We start from the raw sequence: 27974 nt of genomic DNA, 5'->3' as shown, positions 1-27974 counted from the left end.
TAAATAACTCATGAGGTCACGCAACTTCAGAACTGGCTGAGCAAGGACTTGAGCAGAACTCATCTGACTGCAGTGTTCTTGCTTTTCCACACCACGCTGCACTGCATATTGGTGGTACCGTTGTGTGTGTGTGTGTGTGTGTGTTTAATACATACTACATTCCTTTAATCTTCACGTAACATATTCTGTTTCTCCCTTTTTTTTCCATCTTCACTATTTTTTTTTTATTGAAGTATAGTTGATTTACAGCGTTGTGTTAGTTCCAGGTGTACTGTTTCTCCCTTTTATTTTCTTTCTACTAACTCCTCATTAAGCATTTTGAGGCATCGTCCAGGCCTTTTCATTCATTCGAGTGTAGGGTATCTTACTAATGAGGACAAGCTCCTGGGTTTGATCTCAGATGGAACGATGCAGAGGAGAATTGTCACCTGGCCATGGCCTGCCACGTTGACCCCGCTTGGTGGAAGGGTACAGAAACGAGGATGAAAGAGTAGACAGGAGGCCATCACAGCTGGTGGCAGAGCCCCTCGGAGCTCACTGACATAACATCTTTCTGGAGGAAGATGAAATATTCTCTACCTTCTTATATCTGAGCAGAGATTGTCAGGTGACTCTCAACAATGCCCCTCTGTTTTCTTTCATGTCAGATAAATCTAATTCATGGCATTCAGTCATGAAACAGAAGTCGGGTAATAGCTCTCAGAAATATTTCATTGTCAGGCCTAGGGGCCAGAGAAGACTCTCCCACTGTAATAGTTGGTGAGTTGACACATCACCATTTACCCCTCAGCCAGATTGCTAAGGGGCCAATCCTCACCACCAGTAGGAGAGAGGAAGTATATTAAATTTATATCAGGTGCTTTGTGACCACCTAGAGGGGTGGGATAGGGAGGGAGGGAGGGAGGGAGATGCAAGAGGGAAGAGATATGGGGACATATGTATATGTATAACTGACTCACTTTGTTATAAAGCAGAAACTAACACACCATTGTTCAGCAATTATACTCCAATAAAGATGTAAAAAAAAATTTGTATCAGACAGTCTTCAAGATACTTTAATATCTCATTAATTTAACACTATGAATTTAGAATTTAAATAACTGAGATATGGACTGGCCCAAACTTGAAGCTTTTATGATTTGTAAGGAATGGTTTGTAAAATAAATGAATGGCATGAACACCTCTTCAGAGAAAATGTTTAATCCACTGGAAGACAAACTATTTTTAAGTTGCGTCAAGTAATTAATGTTACAATCTACTTTTCAAATTAGTTTTTCCTGACGTTCTCTACTAAGTTTCATTTTGCAAAATAAGAGAAAAGGCCTACACTTGACAGCTTAGGAAACTGGTATTTCTAATTTTGTTCAACAACATGGTTTAGTATTTTTATATATGAAAATATATGCCTATGTGCCAAAGGAAACCTTTAAAGCTTCTTCAAATCCCTTTTCCTCAAAAAGAAAACCATTGTTGGCCAGAATAAAATAATGCGTGTGCCTTGAAAACATTGTCACGTAACCTAGAAACTGGTGGATCTAGGATCCGAACAGAAGTGGTCTGACTGCAGGGTCCTTACTCTTTTTTTTTTTGCGATACGCGGGCCTCTCACTGCTGTGGCCTCTCCCGTTGCGGAGCACAGGCTCCGGACGCGCAGGCTCAGCGGCCATGGCTCACGGGCCCAGCCGCTCCGCGGCATGTGGGATCTTCCCGGACCGGGGCACGAACCCGTGTCCCCTGCATCGGCAGGTGGACTCTCAACCACTGCGCCACAAGGGAGCCCAGGTCCTTACTCTGAAATGCCACGCACACTGCCTGCTGCTGTTCCTGCAGGTGCTGGTGACGGAGTGTGTGCGCAGTACATACTGCATTCCTTTCTTCTTCGATTAACTTATTTTTTCCTGTTTCTCCTTATTTTCTTCCTACCAGCATTTAGGGGCATTGTCTAAGTCATTCATTTGAGTGCAGGATATCTCACTAATGAGATCTTTCTTCTGGGTTTGATCCCAGAAGAAGCTATTGGTAAGTACAGGAGAGAATTGTTCCCAGGCCATGGCCTGCCATGTTGACCACATTGTACTGGGTTGGTCATTTGGGATTCATTTTAATTATCATGAATTTCTATTTAGTCTACCAAACCATCACAAGGAACATCTAATTTTTAAATATTTTGCTTTCTTCCCCCAATACTGGTCTCTAACTAAGTAGCTTTTAAATGTTTTTAAGTCCACTATTTCTAATCCCATGGGAAATTGTTCCTGCTATTTCAAGAGAAAACACGCATATGAAATAGTAATTGTTAAAAAGAGACCAGAGAAAAGCTTTTTGAAAGATCTGTGGTTTTGTCATTTAGATGATAGAGTTTAGCAATATAATAGCCACAGTATTAATCAGATGAAACATAGAGATAGAGAGCATCTCGAAGGAGCCCTGTGCTTCCCGCATCAGGCAAGTGAGATGGTCTGAACGAGTCTATTTTATAGATGAGGGAGCTGCAGGCTTTAAATGGTAAGTGACACACCAAAGACACAGTGACAGTTACAGATTTTCAGAGCTAGGAAATTGTACACAAAGGGGGCAAGAATTCAGTTCTCCTCCCTGGAGCTGTGTTTCCTCCTTTATTATTTTGCTCTGAATAACAAATGGAAATTGGAGAATTTCCAGTTCTCCAATGGAATGGAAATTGGAAAATGGAAATTGAGAATGTAGAATGGAAATTGAGAGCTATGAAAAACTCCACCATTTTTTTTTTTTTTTTTTTTGCGGTACGCGGGCCTCTCACTGTTGTGGCCTCTCCCGTTGCGGAGCACAGGCTCCGGACGCGCAGGCTTAGCGACCATGGCTCACAGGCCTAGCCGTTGCGCGGCATGTGGGATCTTCCCGGACCAGGGCACGAACCCGTGTCCCCTGCATCATCAGGCGGACTCTCAACCACTGCGCCACCAGGGAAGCCCCACCATTTTTGAGGCATGGTGTTGAGTGGAAAGATCACTGGTCTGGGGGTGAGGATACCTGGATCCTCATTCCAGCCCTGTCATGTGATCTTGGTAAAGCCACAGAACCCTCTGGACTTCATCTGCTTATCTGAAAATTGAAAGGATCACCTGAGAGGAGAGACTTGTCTCTCTTATTACCACATTAAAAGACATTCATAAAAAGAATCTAGTGCCTTGTGAAAATATGGAGGGCACAATTAGTACTGTGGTGCTCGGGCTCTTGGTTTGCTGGGAGAATTCTGGCAGAGCTCTTCCGACACCTCCCACACTGGGCGTACTGCTAAATCATTGCAGCAAATGAGCTCTGAGTGGCACGGTCAAAGTCAAAGAGGCACAAGGGCTTTTTACCTCAACTTGACCCCATTAAACCCAGTGGAGGATGACTGTGGCCACACGCAGCAAATGTATTGGCTCTGAGCCCATCAGCGTTCTTTTCTGAGACTCTCCACAAGCCGGGGTCAGGCAGGAAATGAGATGGGTTTTATTTCCTGCAGTCTGTATTAGGGGTCTGCATAGACCAGGGCATGGCACGTGATGTGAGAATGCTAAGGGGCACATCTGGGGCTCAGCGACACTGATTTCACTTTACTTGGTGATGTAAGGAAAAGAACACTGAACTTGAAATCGGAAGACTTGAACTGCGGTCCCGAACAGGCAAGTCACCTGCGAAAGTCAGGTAGCGTCTTGGGACCCGTTTCCTCCTTTCTAAAATGAGAGTTCTCAGTGGACAGTTCCTAAGTTTTCTTCTAGTTCCGGCAATCTGAGATTTGTGTACTATTAGAACTTTATGACACAAGCCATCAGGTTGCTGCATCCCAGGGACAAATCAAGCAATATTTTTATGCACCAAACCTTGATGGGCCTCCCAGGGGACTAAAGTTTTATGGACAGAGCTTCTGAATATGGCTGCCACTTGAAGCTAGGTTTTCTGATTACATACTTGAGGATGACATTTTTAGAGAAAAACAGAATTGCCGTGGCATCTCTTAATCTTGTAGTTTAATCCTTTACTGAGAATTTATACATGGAAGTTTTGAGGTTTTCATTTAATTAATATTCAAAATTGACAAAGTACAGCCAGATTCAAAGGTAGTTGGATATTTCCAGGTCTTATGGAAATTAAGTTAATATGACCATTTGACCTAGTTTATCCTCCATACGTGAGATACGATTTCCATTCCTCCCATGTGTTCCATGGACCATTTGGTCTTATTAAATGTAATCATCCCACTTTTACTCACTGAGGTCCAAAATGAGGCAAGTTCCTTGCCTTTAGATCCTCAAATCAGGCTAATATCTATTTTTTATTCTATATAACCTTATATTTGTGTCATAGTTTCTATCATTTTTCTACCCCCTATTTCATGTGATCATCACAACCTGATAAGCTGGAGGTAAAAAATGGTGTTTCCATTTTAAAGAGGAAGAAGTCAGGTTCAAGGCCAAGGTCACGTGTCTAAAAGTGACCACACTCCCGATTATTTTTTCACACTTTTCATTACCAATGAGTGGATTGGTCTTTTCTGCTATTCAAAGGGCATCCTTGCTCAAGGCGAGTATATATTTGCAAGCTCCTCACTAATAGCTAAATGTTGGCACGTCTCAGGGAATTACTCAGAAAAACACAATGTGAATGTTCACTCTGTACACTGCTGAAGGATACGAATGATTAAAGGATACTTTGGAGAAGAGTATTTTGTGTATCATCATAACATTTTAATACTATTTTTGATAAGTACAATATATGAGGAATATCAACATAGAATAAAATGAACATGTCGAACTGAAAGAGGGTGAACATCCCAGAGAGAGAGAAATGTACAAGGAAAACCAAAAGGCTCGGGAGCAGGGACAATTAGAGAAATTAACTACAGAGCAGTTACCCGTGAACGTGGTTTATTTTCTCGGCGTTTGAATTTCTCAACTTACCCACTTAATTCAGTGCTGTCCCCTTTCAAAGAAGTCATCTTGAGAGGCGGTATACTTATTCCATGCGCGCTGCTTATGACTTACATGATTTTTGGAACTCCTCTTTTATAATTGCCTTCTGAAATGGACACTTTCTTTGAAATATTCTTAATGGCATTTTAGATAAAGTCAGAATTATTCAGAGGCTTGTCTGGTGAAAAGGAGGGTGCTTAAACCAGATAATTTATTTCCCTCCCTCCTTCTCTCCCTCTTTCCCTCTCTCCCTCCCTCCCTTCCTACTTATTTCTCTCTCTCTTTCCATTTCCTTCCTTCCCTCCCTCCCTTCCTTCCTTCCTTCCTTCTCTGTCTCCCCCTCCTCTCTTGCATTCTTCCAAAAAAGAGGCAGGACTGATTTTTTTTACATGTTTTGTACACCTTCTCTGCAGACTTCCAGAAATTACTCTAAGCCGCACCATATTGTTGTCGTAAGAACATATTTTTCAAGTTGGTTATGTTGGGTGCTTAAATTCTGGTCTGTTAGTTTAAAATACTGTGTCTTGTGCTTTTGTAATTACACTCCCCGAAGTGAATCATATGGGACTTCGGTTGCATTGTTGAAGTTGTTGTTAACTGCAGGAGACCCGAGTATCACCCTCTCAGCAGTGACGGGCTGGAGCGGGCGGCACCGAGCTGAGAGGAGGAATGGCACAGGGGATGGCGAAGACGCCAGGTGGAGCCTTGAGTGGAATCAGGGATGCTACACTTTTACCGACTGCAAGTGTCCAGAGAGTGTGGCCAAGGGGATAGAGGGAGGGAGCTGAAGCCATAGCATAGGAGGACCACATGAAGGAACCAGGGATGTTAACGCTGCTGTGGCATGCGAGAACCAGGGTGGGGTGCTAGAGAGGACATGGGATCGAGAATGGCGCTTAAAATGTTATTTCTGCTCCCAATTAGCCAGAGAACATTGGACACATAATTTGACCTCTCTGTGCTTCAGTTCCCTGATCTATCAAGTTAAAATTATAGAACTAATTGAGCTTATGGTTTCTTCAAAGACTGAAATTTATTTTGTAAGGGCTACACGATAAATATCTTCAAATACTTGAAGGGCTCCCATGTGGAAGAAGCATTAGACTAAGACTGTATAATATCTGAGGCGGAGACAGGGATCTAGGGGTGGTAGGGGAGCAGATTTCAGCTTTAGGTAAAAAAGAACTGCCCAGCAGTGAGATGGCTGCCTTGAGGGAAGGGTGTACAGTGGTAAGCTCCCCTTCAGTGGAAGTATTCAAGAAGAGCTGAGAGGGCTGCTTTTATGATGTAGAAGGGAAGCATAAACTACAGGAAGTAAGTGGCTGATTGACTGTGAAGGTCTCTTCCGATTTTGAGATTCTAGGAATCTCTACTCTTTTGAGGTCTGTATTCTTGATTGCATTTGCCCCGGAATGACAGGTTGAAAAATCCCAGGCGGCTCTAGAAGTGAGAAGTGGTCCATGAGGATTTGGTTCACAATGCCTAGTCATCCCTAGAAGTGCCTGAAGGACGTGACTTCCTAGCAACCTTGTTGCTTAACCTAATGTTATCTGGAAGAATCAAAGAAGAGGCTCACAGTTCTGTTGAATGAAAAGATTTAAAAGAGGAGCCTTTAAGCTACCTCCTGCACGTTCTTCTTCTGCCCTTCAGATGTAGTAGGACACCGTTGTTGGTCAAAGGTTTGAAGCCCTTTAGAATGCTCAGGACAATCACAAGATTCCCATTTTGCTTCTTAGCAGAGACACATCTCACAGCAGCATCAGGTGCGAGGCTCCAGAGTAGCATGTCATGTGAACACAGAGCGAATCATTATTGATTCCTTGAGCCATGATGGTAAAGGGACCCAAATTACCATCAGCACAGTCGCACTAGTGCCGTTGGAATGAGCACGCCTGTGGGAATTCCCGGTGAGGGAACTTCATCGAGTCAGAGCAGCCAGCAGGGGGCTGGGCTGAGCGGGGGGTACAGGTGTTGGAGAGGGAGACAACTCCATTGGTCTGACTCTAATTATTAGAGTTTCTGCTAGTTTAAGTGCCTGAACCTAGAACACTCTGTGAAATGTCTCTCCCTCCTCCCCCATCACCACGTCCCGCCCCTGCTATTTTCTGTTCACTCTACAAAGTGCAATAGTCCTGGTTTCCAGATACATCTCGTGGAACCAGATCCCTGACTGCTGGACTTATCTTGCAACCCTTAGAAGTATGAGCTGGGCAGGCACATCGCAAGAGTTCAGAAGTGTAGGCATATCTCTGGGAGGCGGAAAGACCCTAAACTCCAGGCTCTCTGAGCAGGAAGTTGTGTTGGCCCACGCTCACTGTGTCTTGTCTCTACCACCTCTGCCCTTTAATCCAGCTCCTTTTTTGAATACTAATCGTTAACACTTAATGAGAGTTTACTCTGCACCAGGCCCCGTGGTGAGCTATCTAATTTAAGCCTTACAAACCTAATAGAGCAGGTTCTTTGTTACCCCATTTTTGGCAGATCATGAAAAACTGATGTTCAAAAGGCTAAATAAGTTGCTCAGTCATAGCTGCAGACTAAAGTCAAACCCACTGCCCTTGTTTTAAATTTCTGTCTTTTCTTATTATTCCTATTATGTGAAGGCTTGGAGGACGGTACTGGATCATCAGATGGGAGCCCAAGGGGTACAAGCTTTACGTGGTATTTGTACCGCTATCTACGTGTCTGCCTCCAGCCCATTCTCTCCGTCTTCCTAACCATCTTGTTCTAGCGTACCTTCTTCGTACTTTCAACCTTCTCTGTATTTTATCTTTCCAGGTATCTGATCAATGTGACTTTTGAAGGGAGAAATCTGTCCTTCAGTGAAGACGGCTACCAGATGCACCCGAAACTGGTGATCATACTTCTGAACAAGGAGAGGAAGTGGGAGAGGGTAGGACACGTCTTTGGCAATTCTCATACTAACTAGAGGGGGTGGGGATCGGAAAGTCTGCAACACATTGGAGGAAAATGGCGCCTTGGTTTTGCTCTCTGAGCTGGAGAGCAAGAGATCAATGCTTTAAGAACACAGGGGAGGCCATTTCTCAAACTTGCATCTTCATTTTCTTGCTACTTCGGTCAATCAAGAGATGATTGTCCCTATGTATTTCTGTTTCATTGGTAGTGGTGCTGTCTGCAGCATGACTTCGCTTTAATGGAAGAGTGTGCATGTGCCATATAACACGATTAGGTGGAGAAACCGAATCATGGTGTAATTCAGAAGTCGTGTCCTACACGGTATACTGGGGAGGCCTGTGAAGCCTAATTTGTGAGCACACAACTCTGGATTTCCTGTGACTGGAGGCTTGCCATGCAAGGCTCTTCTCAGGATCTCTCCCACTGCCAGCTGACCACAGTGTCTGAAATTCTACCATTAGGCGTTAATTTACGTGGGCGCCAGACTGCCTAGGTTCAATCCCCGGCTCCTCTACTCACTAAATTGTCTGTTTAGGACCTTGGGCAAATCTCTTAACTTCTCTGTGCCTCCACTTCCTCGTCTGAAAAATGGGGTTAATAATAATAGTACCGATAACACAGGGTTGTTATAAGGATTAACTATATTAATATATGTAAAGGACTTAGAAGGGTGCCTGGCACATCGTAAGCACTTACTAGGGATTGGCTTTTATTATCATACCTGATTCCTGGTTAAATGCAAACGTTCCTGAGAGTGATGTCATCACTGGTGTTCCCGAGAATGTTCGGCAGGGCACTTGTGCCTTTAGACGCTTTGCTGAGAAATGGTTTCCGATAAATAAGACCGAGAGATGCCGTCTACTCTGTCTCACTCTGGGAGATTCTCAGAACATATTAGCATTCGAATGTTCAGAGGTGTCTTTTACTGAGGGATAGTTGACATACATCGTTATACTAGTTTTAAGTATACGGTATAATGGTTCAATATTTGTATATATTATGAAATGATCACCACAGAGAGTCTAGTTAACATCCGTCACCATACATAGTTGCAAAGTTTTTTTGTTGTTGTGACGAGAACTTTTAAAATCTACTCTCTTCGCAGCTTTCATAATGCAACACAGGATTATTAACCACAGTCAGCATGCTGTACATTACTCTCCCATGACTTATTTATTTCACACCTGGAACTTTGTACCCTTTGACGAACCACCCACCAGTCTGTTCTCTGTATCTGTGAACTAGGTTTTTTTCTTTTTCTTTTGTTTTCGAGTCCACTTATAAGTGAGATCATGCAGTGTTTGTCTTTCTCTGTCTGACTTACTTCACTTAGAATAACACCCTCAAGGTCCATCCACGTTGTTGCCAACAGAGGTGCCTTACAGCAAAGAGACATCTTTAATTTTATTTAATCTGGCATTTCCCCAAATGATTTATCATGAGAACCCTTTACCCATGAAATCATATTCTGTGAATCACGTTGGGAAGCATTGATTTACAGACGCTGCAGACGCTGTGGGCCAGTTGGCTGAGAACAGACTTCAGGATGTCAGCATGGCTCTGACTAGGATGGAAACCAGGTGATGTAGTTCCCAAGAGAGTAGCCAGGAAAAGAAGCCAGAGATGAACTTCGTGAAATTCACCATCTTGTCACAGAGAGCCGTGGACAGGTGGTTGTGAGAATGCTCACCTGTGAAACCAGGCATGTGTGTCTCAGGTGGTGGGACCCAGGGCCTTATCTTTCAAACCGAAGACCTTGATCTGTCATGTGTTCCTCATATCAGGGCTTGGCTGTAAGGCTGCCATTATGCCCGGGGCTCTTGATTGAAGCTGCCGCCCCTCCCCTGAGTTGTCATTTGTCCCAAAATGGCTATTCCCTGGGCTTCCACTCCTTACCCCAGTCAAGCTGCTTTTCACTGCTGCTGTGGAGACATAATCATTCAAGGAGTGTCTGGGCCGGCATGTACAACAGGCGCTTCTGTATATCTCCAGAAGAGGAGTTATTAAAAAACGGAGGCTTCATGCGTGGATCAGAAGACATCCAGCTAGGGTGGCTTTTATTCAGTAGACCATGATTACTGTCTCAAGTAAGGGGCCCTGTCACGACCGTCCTGTCTTAAAGAGACACCACTTCCCATCATTTGTGCTGCCTTCTCTTCCTTAGGCTGGAATCTGAGGCCTGGGACCCCCAGCCCTTTCCAAAACTAGACCCTCCTTCCTGGGGGTTGGATCCCACGCCTCCTTAACAGATCTACCTCTACTCTAACTCTTGAATTTATTCCTTATTTCTATATGAGCTGGGAACCATGTGGATAATTTTTTAAATGGGCCTCCTCCTCCCTGACGCCCACGTTGAACCGTTCAGATCAGCCCTGGACATGGCTTCTAGAAAGAGCTTCCCAAGCCACAATTCTAGTTCTTTCTCTGCCCAAAACCTGCTCAGAGCTTCTGCAGTTTGTGGATTGGGCCCAAACTCTATCTGTTCTTGCATTCAAGGCTCTGGTCTCTTTTCCAACACCCGTCTTCTCTTCCTCACCATTTCCCATCTCACCTTCAAGCTACGCTGGACTCCTCTCTGTTCTGAGAACGTGCCCTTGTATGTCTTGTTCTCCGTACAGAGTGTCGTGATGTTTTCTTTTCCTGGAATGAATGGTCCAATTATACAAATCATAATCATCCTTTGAAGCCCAATTAAAATGTTGCAGTCTCCATCCCTGATCTTTGACCAAGATATAATTTTTTGCTCCCTTATGCCCTGTAGCCTTGGTCCGTACCTCTGTTGTAGTACTCGTCACATCTGCCTGTGTTAGAGTTGCATGTGTGATGCTTCCAGAGGAGAGAGGCTGTTGTGTCCTCATGGCAACCTGGAGGATCGTGTTGCATAGCTCAATAAATATATGTAGAATGAACGAGAACCATTACATAATACAAGAGTCTAAAATCCATCATGAAGAATCAAGTTTATGCTATTGCCCTTGATACAAGAGCTCGTTTTTTTGGGCGAGGGGAGAGAAAATCTTTATGCAGATTGAGTTTTCATAGATCGTACTTTAAGTGTGCTAAGGGAGCTTGTTATTTAAAGCAATTCTGTGGGTAATCTTTTGATAAAGTCTTTTGGGGGATTGGGATCCTAGAATAGAACCTCTTCGTACTGACTTGGTTACATCAGGGAGCATTGCTGAAGAGAGATGTTCAGTATTCCTTAGGTTCATGAGCCCTACAGCTCCCAGACTTGGAAGCCCTTGCGGGCAGGGTAGGGATGCCAGGCACAGGTCTAGGGCATGTCTGGGTTGTGGTAAGATCGAACCGTGGGAAGTTGTACCTTTTCTTCCACTGTCACCCTGGCCCCCAGAACCCTTCTGCATGCTTAGGACTCCTAATAGCATTCCAGAAGGTCCCCAGTGGTCCAGGGAAGATTTAGACTTCAGAGAGGCAGGCCCTCGGGGTGAGGATTCTACAGTGAAGAGATGGTCACTGGAGAGATAAGGAGAGAATGAGTCTCAATTTGAGGAAGAGGCGTGGGCTAAGAGCTGGGGCCTTTGGCCTCTAGTGCTGCCCCTAACTGGCTGTGTGACCTGCTCTTTTCACCTTTCTGGATCTTTCTGCCCTCATGTCTAGAACGATGGCGTGAGATGGGTCCTTTGCAGCTCTAGCTTCTGAGGTTACGTATTCACGCTGTAGATAAATCGGGGCGTGGCATGAAAGTTGGTGAGGGCCGGAGCATACAGAAGGAGCCCAACTTCGTATTTAAGGACAGTAGCTCCCAGGACACGTTTGGCATTCTTGTCGTTGGGGTAAATGTCGTCTCTTCAGAAGGCCTTCCCTGATGACCCAAGCTGAGGTAGCCACCCAGTCAGGTTCATTTTCATTTGCTTCAAGATACTTATTGTCTGACGTTCTGCTCATTTGTCTGCTTGTTTGTGTTGTTTGCCACCTGTTTTCCCACACCAGGTCGATGCTGTGTGGGTGCAAGGGCCTAGTTCACCTCAATAATTCTAACACTTCAGAAGAGTGCTTGGCTCAGAGGGACCACTCAAAAGATAATTGTTAAATAAATGAAGACTCTGTACGCTCAGGAGGGTTAGAGCAGTGACTGGTAGTGACCATTCGCTTCTACCTGAGACTCTCCCGTGTAGACTGAGTGGTTGACTGAAAAGCACATAAGAGCAGGTACATCTCCCTGCGGACTGAGCACCCCGAGGACCAGCAAGGGCCTCAGGGCGCCTTTGGGAGGGCTCATCTCCGGGCAGGCACGCCCGAACAGTGTTCGACAGGAAGCCTAGGCAAGAGGAAGATTTACTGTGTGAGTCGTGTGATAGGATTTCACAGCATTCCTTCAGGTTTTTACAAAGTCGTCTCAAAGCTACTGTCTTATCAGTTTGGTTCCTTCCAAAAGACTTCAAGTGATGGCAGGATAGTCTGTGGGACTGAGAATGGTTTTAGAAATCGGAGAGAGCCGAGTTCAGTTTCCCACATCGCCATTTATCAGCTGTGTGCACAGAGCGACTGGTATTACCGGGGTCTGTTTCCCTCTTGTAAAATGGGGCTTTACATAAGGCTGTCATACAGATTACAGGGGGTTTTTTAGTAACCAACTCTAAAGGAGCTATTATAGTAAAACCAGTTAATAGTGGCTGAAACATAGCCAGTATTCAACAAATACCAATTGGTAGTCCCCACCCTCCTCGAGTAATTTTTTAAGGTAATAGCTCACATGGTAAAAAGTCAAATGATACAAAAGAATATCCAGTAAAAAGAACGTCCTCTGATCACCCATGATCCTTTGTTCCCCAGGTCCCTCTTCAGAGCGATCCTAGTTCGCAATGTCTCACGTATTTGCTCTGAAGATACTCCCAAGCATATACAAATTTTCTACATTTCCTCAACCTCTTTTTTTAAACGAATAGTACATGCTTTTGTGAACCTTTAGTGGGACCGTATGTTAGTAGCCTCTGAGGAGGCATGGAGGCTGGGGGCTAGAACAACAAAGAGACCTCTGGATCAGAATTATATTCACAGAAAGCCAAGTACATATCTCTGGTATGTAGAAATGTGAAGAACATTTAAAGCGGAACACACAGACACAGACGTAGAGAATGGACTTGTGGACACAGGAGTGGAAGGGGAGGGTGGGACGAATTGAGAGAGCAGCATTGACACATATACGCTACCATGTGTAAAATAGACAGCTAGTGGGAACCTGCTGTATAGCGCAAGGAGCTCAGCTCGGTGCTCTGTGATGACCTAGAGGGGTGGGACGGGGGCGGGGGCGTTGGGAGGGAGGCTCAAGAGGGAGGGGATATACGTACACATATAGCTGATTCTCTTTGTTGTACAGCAGAAACTAAGACGACATTGTAAAGCAATTATACTCCAATAAAAAAAAAAGTCCAAAAAAAATAAAGAGGAACACACACACACAGCATGGTGAGTTGGAAAGGGTAGGGGATGGTGAAAACTATTTGTTTGCAGAGTGGCTTCGTTTGTGAGTCTCTCTAAGAGGGGGACAGCTGCATCAGCTTGCATTAGAAATAGTCTGGCACGGAGAAGCGGCTCCTGTCTCTATCAGAGCCTCTCATGATTTGCTTCATCGCCACTGCTCCCTGCTTCCATTTAATCGTTCCTAAAATGGGGATAGTAAAAATGAAATGCAGTGGGGTGTGTTCTGAGTAATGACTTCGAGAAATGATGATGATGCATTTTTCAGGTTGTAAGAGGTAAACAGACCTTAAAGGGACTGTCTGGGTCGGAACTGCAGGACAATACATACGGTGTGGCTCTCCGCTCGTCTTTCCCCCAACCTCGCCAGAGGTGTATTTTAGAAACGCACTCCCTCTTCCCTGCCTCCACCTACCAGAAAATACCCGTCCCTGTGTAGATTAAAACATTCTTTGTTTGTCTGGGTCATTCTTTGGGCTCCCCAAGCCCCAGTTATCACCTCAGGCTGGCAATCCTGAGAGATTACAGCCATATCCACCAGTGGAAGAAGGGTTCAAGGTGAAAGTGGTCGGTAGGAAGTGCTGAGTCCATAGTCGTATTTATGAATTAACGTATGGATCAGTGAGAGAGAGGAAGGGTAACCAAACTGGTAGAGAGAAGACTCCCAAGAGCCGCCTCGGAAGCAACGACATTATAGAACAGAAGGTCCCACCAGCATCTGGAGCCTGCGATGAACGAAACAGGTTAAGGGATGCTTCCGGTAGCCCCGTATCCAGGAGGCAGCACTGAGTCCAGGCTGCGGCTGCGCCGTGACACCGACACCTGAGGACTAGAGTGACCTGTTCCAGAGCGGTCAAGTGGGTGATGATAGGACAGAGGTTGATCGCTCCTGTGGCAGATTCTGCTTGAAAGCCATTGACCCGTGACATAAAACAGCCCGTCCATCCCTTCAGAGAGCGTGCGCACGCGCACACACTCTCTCTCATCACGGACGAACTGACGGTCTGCTCACGAGCACAGGAACCACATCTGGCTGGTTTCCCGCTAGATGTCTGTGCCCAGCACAGTGCAAGACAGTGCTAAGCAGGCCAGGAAATACTTGGTGTTGCCTGAACACACCTGCGCCTACTGAATTCCACCTCCTGCCCCGGGGGAAGAGGCCACGGGCTATCCACGTGCTCTCTCCAGACTTTCAGAGGGCGTCTGAGGAGTGAAACAGAAGCTCCTCCCCGTGTTGGTGTGTTTTTTCTGCATCTCCCGATACCACCACTTGACAACATGCTCCTTTTGCTGACTTTGAACTGCATACTAATATGCATCCTTGGATTAAGGCGTTCAGAAACAGGATCCACGGAGAAGGGCTCTGGGAGTTGCGGTCACGGAGGGGAAGAAGAAGAGGCAACAAGGTGATGACTTACTCTCTTTAAATATATGAAGAATTATTGGACCAAGTGTTGAGATCAGCTGTTCACTTTCTCCTCCGAGACAGAACCAGAGTAAGTGGGCTTAAGATCAAGCAGAGAGGATTTATATCAGCTATAAGGAGAATTTCTTTCTAGAGAGAAGTGTTGAGTACCAGAACTGTTAACCCCACCAGGGGCTGACTTTGGAAGAACTAAAGATTGGGTATATCTTCATGGCTCTGTAACGTGCAGTCCTGCCCAAACAACAATGCGTGAACTATAGGCTTTGAGAGTTCTTCTTCCCTTCCCCTCCCTCCCTTCCCTCCTTCCTGCACATAACGATTGAGGACCTACTATGAGCCTAGTGTTGCCCCCACCAAACTAGTATTATTGTTTTCCTAGTTGCTGGGGAAAGAAGTATTGCAAGGAGAAGGGCGCTTATTGTGACACGTAAAATTTCTATAACCTAAGGTGATTTTAAATCTGACTATTTGATATGGTCTGATAGTTGGGTGGCTCTTTCATCTTGCTTGGTTAGTAGAGACCCTGCGTATATATGACAGTGGTTTATAGACAAGGCCTCTGGATTACATGCTTTTGGTTGTCTTTCCAAGTTGTGATTATCACAGACTTTCACATCCAAGTGTTCCCTTCTTTGGTTCCCTCAGCTCCAAGAGCCGTGGCCCATGCTCTTTGCCTACACCCTTTTCCAGGGTCCTGGAAAGAGACCACTGGGGGCCAGCCCATGGTGGGGAGGTGTGCCCTTAACCCCCAAGGTCTCCACAGCCACTCCTGGTAGACTCAGTGCACAATGTCAAGCTGCTACCCCCATGTACGTTTATAAAATAATTCGAAGAGCAGAGCAGGTTGTACTGGGGGAAAGGACTTCAGAAATGTCATTCCAGAAAGGCTGGCTGTCTTCATGTGCTGTCATCAGCCACTGAATGAAGCGGATAAAAGAACAAGATAACCTTGGTTGGCTTTGCTTTTGAAACCTATACCTGCTGATGGGGGAGAAAAGCAGGATGGAGCTTGGAGACAGAAGTGCTGGCTTAATCTTGACTTAAGGAAACGCTGTATAGAGGAAAGGCTCCCCAAAGCCAAAAGATAGCTTTCATCCACCTTGTTTAAATTTTATTGAGGATTTTATTTCATGACAGTTGTCTTTGGTTGGCTCCTGAGTCCTCTGAACTTTCTAATTCTAGGCTATAATGTTTTTCCAGTAGTGGTATTGAAGATGAAATAGTGGTGTAGAGGTTACAAGACTCTTATGTTAATATACAGGTTAAAACCAACATTTATGATTTTCTTATTATAAAGGTAATTGGTGCTTATTAAAGGTACCTGGGAGGACAAAATAAAATTTACCCATTTACATACCTACAAAGAATTAGTGTTTACATTTCTTCCGTTCCTTACGGATGCTTTTTTCTCTGCCTGTGTGTGTATATGTGCATGTTTTAACACAATACAGTGTGATACAATCGAACTGGAAATGCAATGTATGAGCAGTTTGCAGTCTTCTTCTTTCTCTCACTATGATACTGTGACCATTTTCTTATTTTATTAATGTTATCCAAAAGCAAGAAACTTAATGACTGCCTCCTATTCCATTGTAAAGATGTATCATACTTCTTTAAACTGATCCCCCACGATTAGGCATTCATATGTGTACTCGGTAGAGACCGGTACTCATGTGAGAATAATTTCAGAGTTTTTGATAATCCAGCTTTGATGTGTAGGATTGATGTCCGAGGTGACAAGGTTTGGTCAGCTTTTTTTGTTGTTGTTTTATGTCCCTAAACATTCAAAATGATATCCTTTAATTCAAGAAGCTTGGGTTATATTCATTCAGTAACAAGGAGAAGACACACGCGGTGGGTGTGAAAGGCTCTCCTTTGTGATTCCTGGTCTGCTGGGGATCCCAGACGGTTTTTCTTTCTGACCTTCTGATCCTCTAACTTTGCTGCTGAGAATGTTTCTTACCTTTGGCAGTTACAGCGCAGAAGACGGGGCTGTTCACGTCATCTGTGTCTGCGGTTTTCAACATCCTGGGACCATTTTCTTGAGAGTTGGAAGCTTGTAAAATTCAGGCCCATGTTCCTAAGGAGGTAGTAGGGCTCGTGCCTGGTGTGACATCGTTTCTAGTGCTGTTTCCATTCTCTGTGCCCCAAGTGACCCAGGAAGAAGGGAGAGTGATCCCCTTCTTTCACCAGTGGGGCAGCACCTGGCTGACTGATTCACATACCCACAGGCTGATGTGCCTCAGGACTGTCCGGGCCATCATGGCAGGGACCGCTCTTTTCATACCTTGGTGTATTTTCCACCAAACAAGCTACTTCGTGCATACATTAATAGCATATACACTTGCCCTGAAGTCTGAGGTGTGACATTAAAGCTATAATATCTGAATGTTCTTCACCTACAAGCATGCCTCTGTTGACCTATCACCAGGAGATCTTCTGCTTTGAGTTCTTCCTGCAGCGATGACAGATTTGTACAAGTCCACGCGCAGCCTCTCTCTCCACAATACCTACTTATGAGAGCTGGCCGGGACCAGGGTAAAGTGATTCGTGTGCATAGGGAGGGAAGCGCCGACCTTGGCATGTTAACTCTGCTGATCGGCCCCCAGTACAAAGAGCTGAAAGGAAGCGTTGGCCAATTAAGAAAATAAACTGCCTTTAAGAATAAAAGCTATTAATAAAAAAAACATGAATACAAGCATTCCACAGCAGCCGTAGCACTCAAGATTATTTGGTGTGATTTTATTATTTTCTCTATCAGAATGATTTCTGTCCATAATTTGGTGAACATTTCAGTTCATTCTGAGAGAGAGACGAGCTCTTGCACTTTCTCCCTCTCTGTGATGATGTGACCCAGGTATTCTCTGCTGCCCATAAAGGCTGCCCATTGCCAGTTCTACAGGCAATCCAGGTCTTAGCTCCATCAGCTACGTGTTCTGAAGCTTTAAACTTAAAACAGATCTGTGCCAGGGGAATGAGGAGAATGAAAGTGTGGTCTTGAGGAGACAAATAAAAGAGGGGAAGAGCACAAGTAGACGTCCGGGAGAGAGTGATAGACCCCAAGGGAAAGAGGACCATTCTCCACAGCTGTATTTTCAAAGTGCACAATGTTCCCCGTTTACACCAAACCCTGTAGATATCCTTTCACGTTTTTCTACTCTCAAGGTTTGGTGTATGGTGTCTTCTGAGATCGTCAATTTTGACTATTCTCATAATAACGCCTACCATCTTTTTCACTCATCCCATAAGGAGGGGAGCTTTCTGGTGTAGGAATAGAATATTACCTCTTGGGTAGAACTTCGGGTGGATGTTTAAGCCACCTCAGCATTCTCTTCATAGAACAGTGAAAAAACATCTATTCTCCCTAAAGGGTCTGAGAAAGACGTACAGTTTCTGAAACACTCTATCCTGAGATCAAGGGATCTTAGGAAGATTTGGCACTAACACATCTGACATTTATTGGGCCCTTTATTAAGAATGTGGTTTATGAAGAGTTTTAGCATATATGACCTAATTTTGATTCCTATTAAAACTTACTTCCTATTGCACAGGTAAGTATACTGAGGCTCAGGGAAGTTGTATGATTTGCCAAAGTCATACACTTAAGGAGTGGCAGGGCTGAGTGTAGATATTTACGTCTGGCTCCATTTAAGTCCAATATATGTTTTGCCTTGATACACAGAGTATAACGGTATAACTAGACTAATGGCATCAAAGTGTAGCACTACCAATGGGGATAGTTTTGTAGACCAGAGGACAGACCACACCACGGAAATACGTGAGCCCTACCACATGAGAGTTTTTAAACAAAGTGTTCAGAAATGGTCCTGTACCAGGTAGGTGGGGTGAGTTGGCTTAAACTGGGACTGGCTGTTTCAGTGTAATATTTTCCTGAGAAGATTATAAAATGAAAAAGTAAGGGAAGGAGAAATGGCGAGAGGCAAGAAAGATAGGAACAACAGCAGAAAAGCTTTTCTGCATCCCTACATCCTTATACCTTTTTACTACCTATTCTTAAACACACATTCACACACACACATCCCTAAAAATACATACATGCATACATTGCCTCTTTTTTTCAGCCAGAACAAGAACGTATCTCCTCAAACTGTGAGGACAGAACACGTTTCTCCCAATAGCAAAGGCCACAGCTACCTACAGCAATGGTTGTCTAGGTCCTGATTACATAGACGGGATGGATTTCCTAGCAAATAGTTTGCTTCTGCGTTAAAAGCTCTTCTAACATGCAGCCACCATGGCAGTGACACTGCAGCCAGGCAGCCCCACTGATCAGACACCTGCAGGAGGTGCAGAGAAATGTCGAAACACCAAGAGGAATTTAAAATAGCTGACCTACAAAACAGACCTCAAATCTTACCAAGAGAGTGACATGAAATTTTAACTTTGTTTTACATAAAACACAATCAATTAAATATTTTATGAGCTCAACTAGCTAAGAGAGAGGAGTTTGGGCATTTCATATCAAACTAGCTGAAGGTTCATTGAGATGAATACATACAAATATATAAAAGAGAAAGTAGAAGCGAAATCCAATAGCTAAGACCACTGATCTTCTGTGATTCCTCATTGTCACTTCAGTGTTTCCCCAAGTGTGATTGTGGGTTTCACTGTGGTACATGAATTAAGAGGGATGAGTATTTTTTATTTAAATAATCTGTTTATCTTTATAGTTATCTTCTATCTTTGACAAGTGACACTTGTCTTACATTTACAGTCATGATATGAAATTTTTTAATAAATATACTTTTTAAAAGAAGGTTGTTTCATATGTAATTAAAAATAGTGTAGGTGGTGCACAGATGTGGCAAAAATCGGTACAGTGGAACTCAAATGACTGAAATTTGAGAAATGCTTCCAGAGGGCAAAGTGAGTTCCAGACCCCGGTTCCCAAATCACAGTAGTCAAGACTGACCTACCTTCCCATCCTGTTTCCTCTTCTGCTCTCTGCGTTTAGTCTACACACCAGCATAATTGCAACAACCCTATGCTTTCCCCTTAACCTTGGACTCTTGAACTTACCCTTTGCGGCATAGTTTAAAAGCCAAGGGGCATCATATCTTCCTCACCTTTGCCTAACACAGTGATTCATCCAAAGCAGTGTAAATAGATGTTGCTTCAACTTTCTTTGTTTCGCTTTCCTTATCTATACAACGGAAAGAATGATAGCACCTACCTCAAACTGTGGCTATACGGATCAAATAAGCTATAATTCATTTAAAATTCTTAGCACAGTATCTGGCGTGTAGCAGGTGCTGTGCAAATATTCACTGTTCTTTACTTGAACATGTTTTTTTCTTCCAGTTTTATTGAGGTATAATTGACAGCACTGTATGAGTTTAAGGTGATCTGACTTACATACATCATGAAATGATTACCACAGTAAGTTTAGTGAACATCCATCATCTTGTATAGATATAGACATTTAAAAATATCTTTCTGGTAACGAGAACTCGTAGGATTGACTCTCTTAACAATTTTCATATGTATCATATAGCAGTGTTAATTATATTTATCACGTTGTACATCACATCCCTAATACTTATTTATCTTATACCTAGAAGTTTATACCTTTTGACCACTTTCATCCAATTCCACCTCCCCCCATCCCCTGCCTTTGGTAGCCAGAAATCTGATCTCTTTTTCTATGTTTGTTTGTTTGTTTTTGAAGTATAATTGAGCATATTTTAAACCAATCTTAACTGAAATTGGGTTCTAGAAAACAAGAAAGTGAAGAAAAATGAACCGCATACACAAGTGCACAGCAAGGTTGGACCTTGGCCTTAGTCACTGAAAGGAAGGAACTAGGAAACAGCACATAGAATCCTTGACGTGCCCGATGATAAACTGGCAAAGGACCCACTTTCTTCCTTTATTCTTACACAACTGTTTGCACAGGGATTTTTAAAAATTGAGTCTTATTAATAATAAAAGAATGGTAAAGTCCCCAACACAGCACAGCATCCATGCTGGGCTCATTGCCCCCAAATCAGGGAATTAAAAACATGTTCAGCTTAGATTTAGGACATTGTGGGTTCTCAGTAACCATTACATAACAACCAAACCACATTAGGCGATAGTGACTGTTCGTGAAACCTCATGGTGTGTCCTTGTGCCATTTGATCTCCTTGGCCTTTGTTTCACTGTAACAAACCGCCGCCAGTCTCCCCTTTATGGCTTCCTTATTGTGCAGCGGGTAGATTGGCCCACAAGCGTTAGAGGAGTTCCTCCCACAAGGGAAGGTGGTTTATGTCAAAAGACACGTCCTAGTCAGGGTTGACTACAAAGGGGATGATGGTGAAGTGGGGAGTGAAACAGAAAATGCAACTGACACGTAGCATTTTATTATTTTTTAATTTAATTTAATTTTATTTATTTATTTATTTTTTTGCGGTACGCGGGCCTCTCACTGCTGTGGCCTCTCCCGTTGCAGAGCACAGGCTCCGGACGCGCAGGCTCAGCGGCCATGGCTCACGGGCCCAGCCGCTCTGCGGCATGTGGGATCTTCCCGGACCGGGGCACGAACCCGCGTCCCCTGCGTCGGCAGGCGGACTCTCCAACACTGTGCCACCAGGGAATGCCCGACACGTAGCATTTTATAGTTTACACCAGTGATTCTCAAAGTGTGGTCCCTGGACCAGCAACATCAGCATCACCTGGGAACTTATTTGGAATGCAGATTCTCAGGTCCTGCTGCCAAAGCTCCAGGGATGAGGCCCAGAAATCTGAGTTTTGACCTATAAAACACAGAGATAGTTGACCACAGACATTTCCCTTTCACAAGGAGAAAAGACGTTATCTGTTTAATGGGTATTTAAGACTGCCACTTTGTCACCGTTTTCTGTTCTCATTTTATTTTCCAGCCTTTTACTTTGAAATCAATCTGAATCTTGATCCCTCCACAAAGTTGAGGATAGAGTCAGAAGCCCAGCAAGAAAGAGTGAAGGCCTGTGTCACTCACTCCAGGAGACTGTGAATTATCTATGGTCTTCAGTCACTGCTACAGAAACTCCAGGATATTAGGCTGATTGGCTGGGTTTGTTCATTCAGGAAATATCTCCTGAGCCCCTACTAAGTACCAGACACTATTCTAAGTGTTGGGGAAACAGGATTGAATAAGACCAACCAGTTCCCCCACCCTCAAGGAATTTTTGTCTTCGTGAGGAGGTCAGACAACAAGCACATCAACAAATAAGTAAATATCATCACTTCAAGTGGCGTCTAGTGCCATTAAGGTGGTAAGATAGGGTATGGGGGCTCTCAACCACAGGATGCCAGCCCCCCAAGGGGCTTTTAGGAATACCAGCCCCCAGCGGGGCTTGTTTACAATTTCTTATTTTAAATAAGATGACAGTTAAATTTCTAAGGAGTATGTCCAACAGCTGTTAGAAATTTAACTGGCAACTTAAAGTAAAAACCTTTCAAATGATGCCCATAGGTCCTCTGCTTAAACTTGGCACAGATACTGTGTTGAGACTACAGACCCACTTCCAAGCAGCAGGGCAAGTGTGGGTAGTATTTGAGCTTCCATTTTTCCCATTACTACTAGGTTTTAGAGAATATGGACATGGATTTTTCTAATTTGACACATTGGACTGTGAACATTTCACCATTTATGCTTGATTTTTCCGAAAAACCGAAAAGCATTAACCCTCTTTGTTTAATTAGAACTGCATTTAGTAAGTCACATACCCTCATCTACTGTTCCAAGTGACCATGACATTCTTTTGCAGCTGTTGTGGAAATTATTTCACTTCCTGAGTTGTCTCCATGTGACCCTGTGGTCACGATGTGACACTACACGAGGACCTGGTGAGGATGTTCAGGAAAGGTCATAAAACGCACAGAACACAGGCAGCTTTGGGGTCATAGACACGTTCTAGGTGGCCCCAGAGTGGTGTATTTAAGATTAAATTGGCTTTAGCACTTACAAATTTAGAGATTACCTTAAAACTCCAGATTTGTGGATTCCTAAAAAAATCTGAAGAGTGGCCACCTGGGGCTCACACTCTGCTGGGGCTGAGGGGTAGAGCCTCCTTTGGGTGGAATACACGCTCTCAATTCAATACACACCCTCCAGGTGTCCCATCCCTTTTATTAATGATCTACCTAGTTCTTACAGCCATTAGAGTTTGCAACTCCTAGAGCAGGAACAAGTTCAGAAAAGATTCAGTCCCTGCTTAAAAACAAAAATGTATACCTTGGAAATGGGTGCATTCAGGATTAAGGAATCAGGTAAAAAGGGAGCAGACACAGCCTTTTGATTGCTTGTTGCAGTTCACCTTGTAGTCCCTAGGGGGCAGATGAGAATTTTGAGCGCTGTCTAGTTTCATCTTGAGTAATAAACTTCTCTTTTATGTAATGATATTTGTTATTTATGTCTGATCCAAAAGTATAGTAGCTATTCACTGAGAAAAAGTTAATAGACAAGAGCGTAAAGAAAAAAAATAAAATTCACCTCAAATTCTCCCTCCCAGGGATAATTTCTATGTCCATTGTGGTTTCTATCATTCCGATCTTTTTTCCTCTGTGCTCTTCTAGATTATAAATGTGTTTTATTAATGTAAGTGCATATTTTTATAAAATCGGGATAGTAGTGTACATTCCCATTTTTGTAACCTACACTTTCCTTTAACAATGTGCTGTGAATGGTATGCCATTAAAATATTAAAAATATAAATATGATAGAAAATATATCATTCAATATTTATCAAGCCATTAATTGATCTATTATCTATTTGTATTCATCTAGTTATCACATAATTTTTAGTGCTCTATATTATTTCATTATTTAGAAACCGTGTATGTAGACGTAAGTGTTACAAAATCCCTCCCCCACCATGCGGTTCCCCCCGACACACAAGGTGCAAGATCTTGGCCACGGCTCACTGATCTGAGCAAGCTGACAGCAGGGGGGCTGCGCCTGTTGGCGTTCGCCCCCTGCATCACTCACTTCCGGGCACCTGCTGGAGGGGGGACACCAACAGGTGTTCCCAAGAACGCCAGGCCCCCTGCCCATGGTGGCTCTTCCCATATCGCTGAACGTGAACTCTGCTCCTTCTCTAAGCAGGCGCAGCCCTCCTGGGACTGACGCTGTATTGCAAATCTGTCTCTTGGTGCTCTTTCCTAAATGCCTTTTTAAACATGCTCAATAATAGATGAGCACCTGTGCCGTTCTTCTCGGAGAGCTCAAGCGGCTTTTAGAACATGAAAAAGCTATTTGGCCCTTTAGAGCTGAGTCTTGGAACACCCCCAATTCCCCAGGACACTGTTTAATAACCACTCACTCCAGGACAGCAGAAGGTTTGCCTGGTGGGTTTTGTTGCTCCATTTCCTTCCCGAGTTACTTCTTCAATCCCGGCCTCAACTTTCACTGAATCTTTGAAGCCAGTCTGCTGGCGTGGAAGTTCCCGAGCTCTTTCCTTGTTTTCTTTCTCTGCTCTGGCTCCTTGCTGCTGCCTGCCTCAAGCAGGATATCCAGACTCGGTTGCCATTAAATCCCCAGAAATAGGCAAGTCCACGCCCCTTGGCCTGTCGAGTCTTGGCTCTGACATCCATCTGCTGGATGACCTTGGACAAGTCACTTAAGATCCCTGGGCTTCAAGTTTCCGTATCTATAAAGCAAGAGGGTTGCATTAAATCCCCCAGATCTTCTAGTTCAGACAGTCTGTGGTTTCAAGTACGCCTTTGGATTTTTCACGGTGTTCTGTCTGTGGCATATTTTTAGTGACATCTATTTATTCGTTAATTAGTTAGAAGAATTGCTTATTTTTAGAACTTCATTTCCTAGATGGGGTGGCTCTGTCATTGGCCCCACGGGCTTTGTTAACAGCTAACTTCTGGGATGGGGGCTGGAAAGGGAGGTTGAATTTTTCCACTGCCCTGCTTCTCCGGCCTTTCTAGTCATTCACGAAATAACAGTGGAGGGCAGGCTTCCTCGGGGCCTGGCTTCTGAGCACACAGGGAAAAGCCTTGACTGCCTTATGCAGTTTGACTATTTGTGTCTCTTTCATGGAAGAGACATGGGTGGCTGGAGTCAAGCAGTGTCGCCTACACATCAACGTCACGGTTGCACACACGCAGACCACCAGGGCTCCCCACCTCACTGGAAGCCAGCCTCTTCTTATTTTTTATTCTGTGTTTCTGGATATTGTCTTGTAACTGATCACTTACCTCTTTCTCTGTGATCCCGTCCTTCAAAATTAGAAATAATTTATAGGTGTTTTTTTTTCCTTTTTATATTTTGCAGTCACTGTTGTATTCTGGGACTATATTGTATGTTTCTGCTCCGGTTTACCATTCATTCAACGAATTTTTAATTAGTGCCTGCAGTGTGCTGGATTCTGTTCTCCAAGAAAGGAGTGTGAGGGAAAATGGACGGACAGGTGGAGAGAGCAAGAGAGAACTGAGATAAGAGTCGGCACTACAAGAGAAGCGAGAAAGGGCGGAAATTTCTCAAAAGGGGTAAAGAATGGTGTAGACACCACCCAGGGCAGAAAGCAGGGGAAGTGAAGGGAAGAAATCGGAAGATTTGGGGAGTCAAAACCCTAGTTTGTGCCAATTCTTCTAAAGAGACAGGAGCCCTAGCTGACAGGTAACGGTGTTAGTCATAGCTGTCACTTCTGTATTATAGGCCTGGCGCTGTTCTAAGCAGATTACTTTATATTAACTCATGTTAACCCTCACAACGTCCCTATGGAGCATTATTCAAGACAAAACCACAAATGAAAAAATCATGCGGCCCAGAGAGGTTTAGTGGCTTTCTGAAGGTCACACAGCTAGGAGGTGGAAGAGCCAGGATTTGGACCGTGCAGACTCCGGAGACAATACTGACTACCACACACCACTGAAGGCAGCACAGGAAGGATCTGATCCCACTCATGTTCCATGGGGGTGGGGGACAGGGGGCAGTGTGGATTAATGCTCTAGCTTCTAAGTGTCCTGATGGCTGTTTCCTTCCCCATCAATTCCTGTAGCTCTGAAATTCAAGCCTCATGCTCCACGTTTGCCAGCGGTGCCCAGCACATTCTCTTTGGCCTCAGGCATTGAGTATAATCATCGCTGGTTGGGCTGTGCAGCTCTATTCTGGGCCGAGTCAGGTTCTGTTCTTAGGAGAACAAGCCTGAGAAAAGAGGAGACGTTTGGCCCACAGGTTTGCTGGTACAGAGAAGGAGAGATGCGAACTGGATGGGTTTTGAATACCTTGGATATCTTGTGCCTGGTGGTTTCATGTAACTGACACCACACTCATTTCTAGCCTCTCCACGTTTCTCAAAGAGTGTGCTCCAACTGAGCACATAAAACCACTGACCCAACTTAGGGGAGTTACTTGTTTATTTTTTTGACTCATAGGGAGAAGGTTCTGGGAGCCTGACATTCCTAATTTCATTTCCTCAGTCAAAATGTTGTTCCTACCATCTCTGACAGTTAGAAGCCTCTGTTTCTCTTATTTGCAGACCTTGAAGGAAGTAGCCAGAACCTGAGCCAGAATGTCATCCTCAACCTAAAAACTGTTCTTAAGCCTCGGGCTGGGCTTTACAGAACTGGATGCAAACCTAGCCTTACTTCATTGTAATTGCCATGGTAATGAGTGGACAGGGATGCCAGGACCTTAGTTATCGGGACAGTTCCAGCCCAGAAAAGCAAAACACACCAGCAGGATGGGCAAAACCGGACTCCCGAGCCTTTAGCAGTTTCAGCTACAAAGGAGAACACAGTCAGCACTTGTTCTCTACAGGAACTCAGCGAAAATGAAAATGAACTGTCAGAAACAGAACCAGTTGACTCACTGGCAGCAGGTCGTTCAGGGGAGCCAGTGGCTAAGCTGCCCTGTCCATCTTCTTGTGGACATCACCCTGCAAGGCTGTTATCTGAAAGTTTAAGCAGAGACCCTCAGATGTAAAGTATTAGCGACAGATTTCTTAAAAGATGTCCTTTATGTCAAGATTCCCTCTTTGGCCTTTCACATACAAACAAGTAAATGGGATTAGTTAACCAGCACTGAAGCCTTTCATTCTTCAGTTTCCTACTTATTTCTCACCATTTACACATTTTCAAATATTTTCCTACAGCTTCTTTGCAAAGAAACCAAGGAAGCCTTTCTTTCCCTTGCTGCCTCCACCTCCTTCTTTCCGTCTAGCCCAGCAGTGAGCTTCTCATTACACCTCTTATCATGATAATCCCAGAAATAACATCTCCCTTTTCTCTCACGCCTTTTATCCGCGGGTGCCCGTGGAGCCACTCAAGCAGTGAGGACTGTTGAGCAGCGTGGCCACCAGGGCAGCGTTCCTCTGCTTCCGGGTCCCAGAGGGAAAGAGCTGGAGACACAGGGGCAGCCCCTTTGGGTTTTGAGGGTCAGGGGGTGGGGAGTGCAGGAAGGAGGTCGCAGAGTTACGCAGCTCTTTTCTTGGTGATTCTTGACGAAAGCAGATACTTAGTCCTGAGTCTGGCACAACAAATAGGAATTCTAGGGTAAAGGAACCGTAGACCTACTGCATTAAGGGGAAAGATGGACAATGCATGTGACCAGTTAGTGATTCTAGACAAAACTCGCCTACTGGTTGGAGACGTACTTATTAGAAACAGTGGAATATTTTTCAACCTTAAAAAAAGAAGGAAATTCTGCAATATTCAACAATGTGAGTATTTTGTCACAGAAGGACAGTCGTTGCATGATGCCACTGATGGGAGGTCTCTGAAACAGCCAAATTCATAGAATCAGAGAGGGGAATGGCGGATGCCAGGGGCTGAGGGGGAGGGGCAAATGAGGAGTTACTAACCAATGGGCATAAAGTTTCTGTTACGCGGGGTGAGTAAGTTCTGGAGATCCGCTGTGCAACATTGTACCTGTAGTAACACTACTGTATTATGCATTTAAAAATTTGTTAAGAGGGTAGATCTCATGTTGTATTCTTAACCTCATAGAATAATTTTTTTAATGAAAAAAAAATTTAAGAGATAAACTTACTTCCAAGGATAAATATAAAGTCACAGTGTTGACACTGTATACAGTTGATGAGCAGAATGGAAGTTGTCTCGAGTTAACACTGCATAATGGGCTTCCGTTGTAATGGCCCTTCCTAGTGCCACTGTGGCTTCCTGGCTCTCAATCCAGTAAATCGACTTATTCCCTTTCTGACCTCTCTTTGAGAGCTGACACTGGTGACCCCTCTTTCCTTCTTGCGACTTCCTCTCTGTCTTGTCTCTCCTTCCTTTGCTGGCTTACCTTTCACCCTTGTTCT

General features: G+C 44.2%; 1 protein-coding gene across 1 annotated transcript in view; it reads left to right on the top strand.

Moving 5' to 3' along the window:
• GRIN2B (glutamate ionotropic receptor NMDA type subunit 2B) overlaps positions 1-27974 on the top strand; it is a 409891-nt gene that overhangs the window by 298165 nt on the left and 83752 nt on the right. Inside the window, exon 4 of the mRNA XM_060026118.1 lies at positions 7713-7827. Coding sequence (XP_059882101.1) covers positions 7713-7827 — 115 coding nt within the window. The remainder of the gene's footprint in view (positions 1-7712; positions 7828-27974) is intronic.

The sequence above is a fragment of the Delphinus delphis genome, chromosome 11 (assembly GCF_949987515.2).
Source record: "Delphinus delphis chromosome 11, mDelDel1.2, whole genome shotgun sequence".
NCBI lineage: Eukaryota > Metazoa > Chordata > Mammalia > Artiodactyla > Delphinidae > Delphinus > Delphinus delphis.
This window is presented reverse-complemented; position numbering and strand designations above follow the sequence as displayed.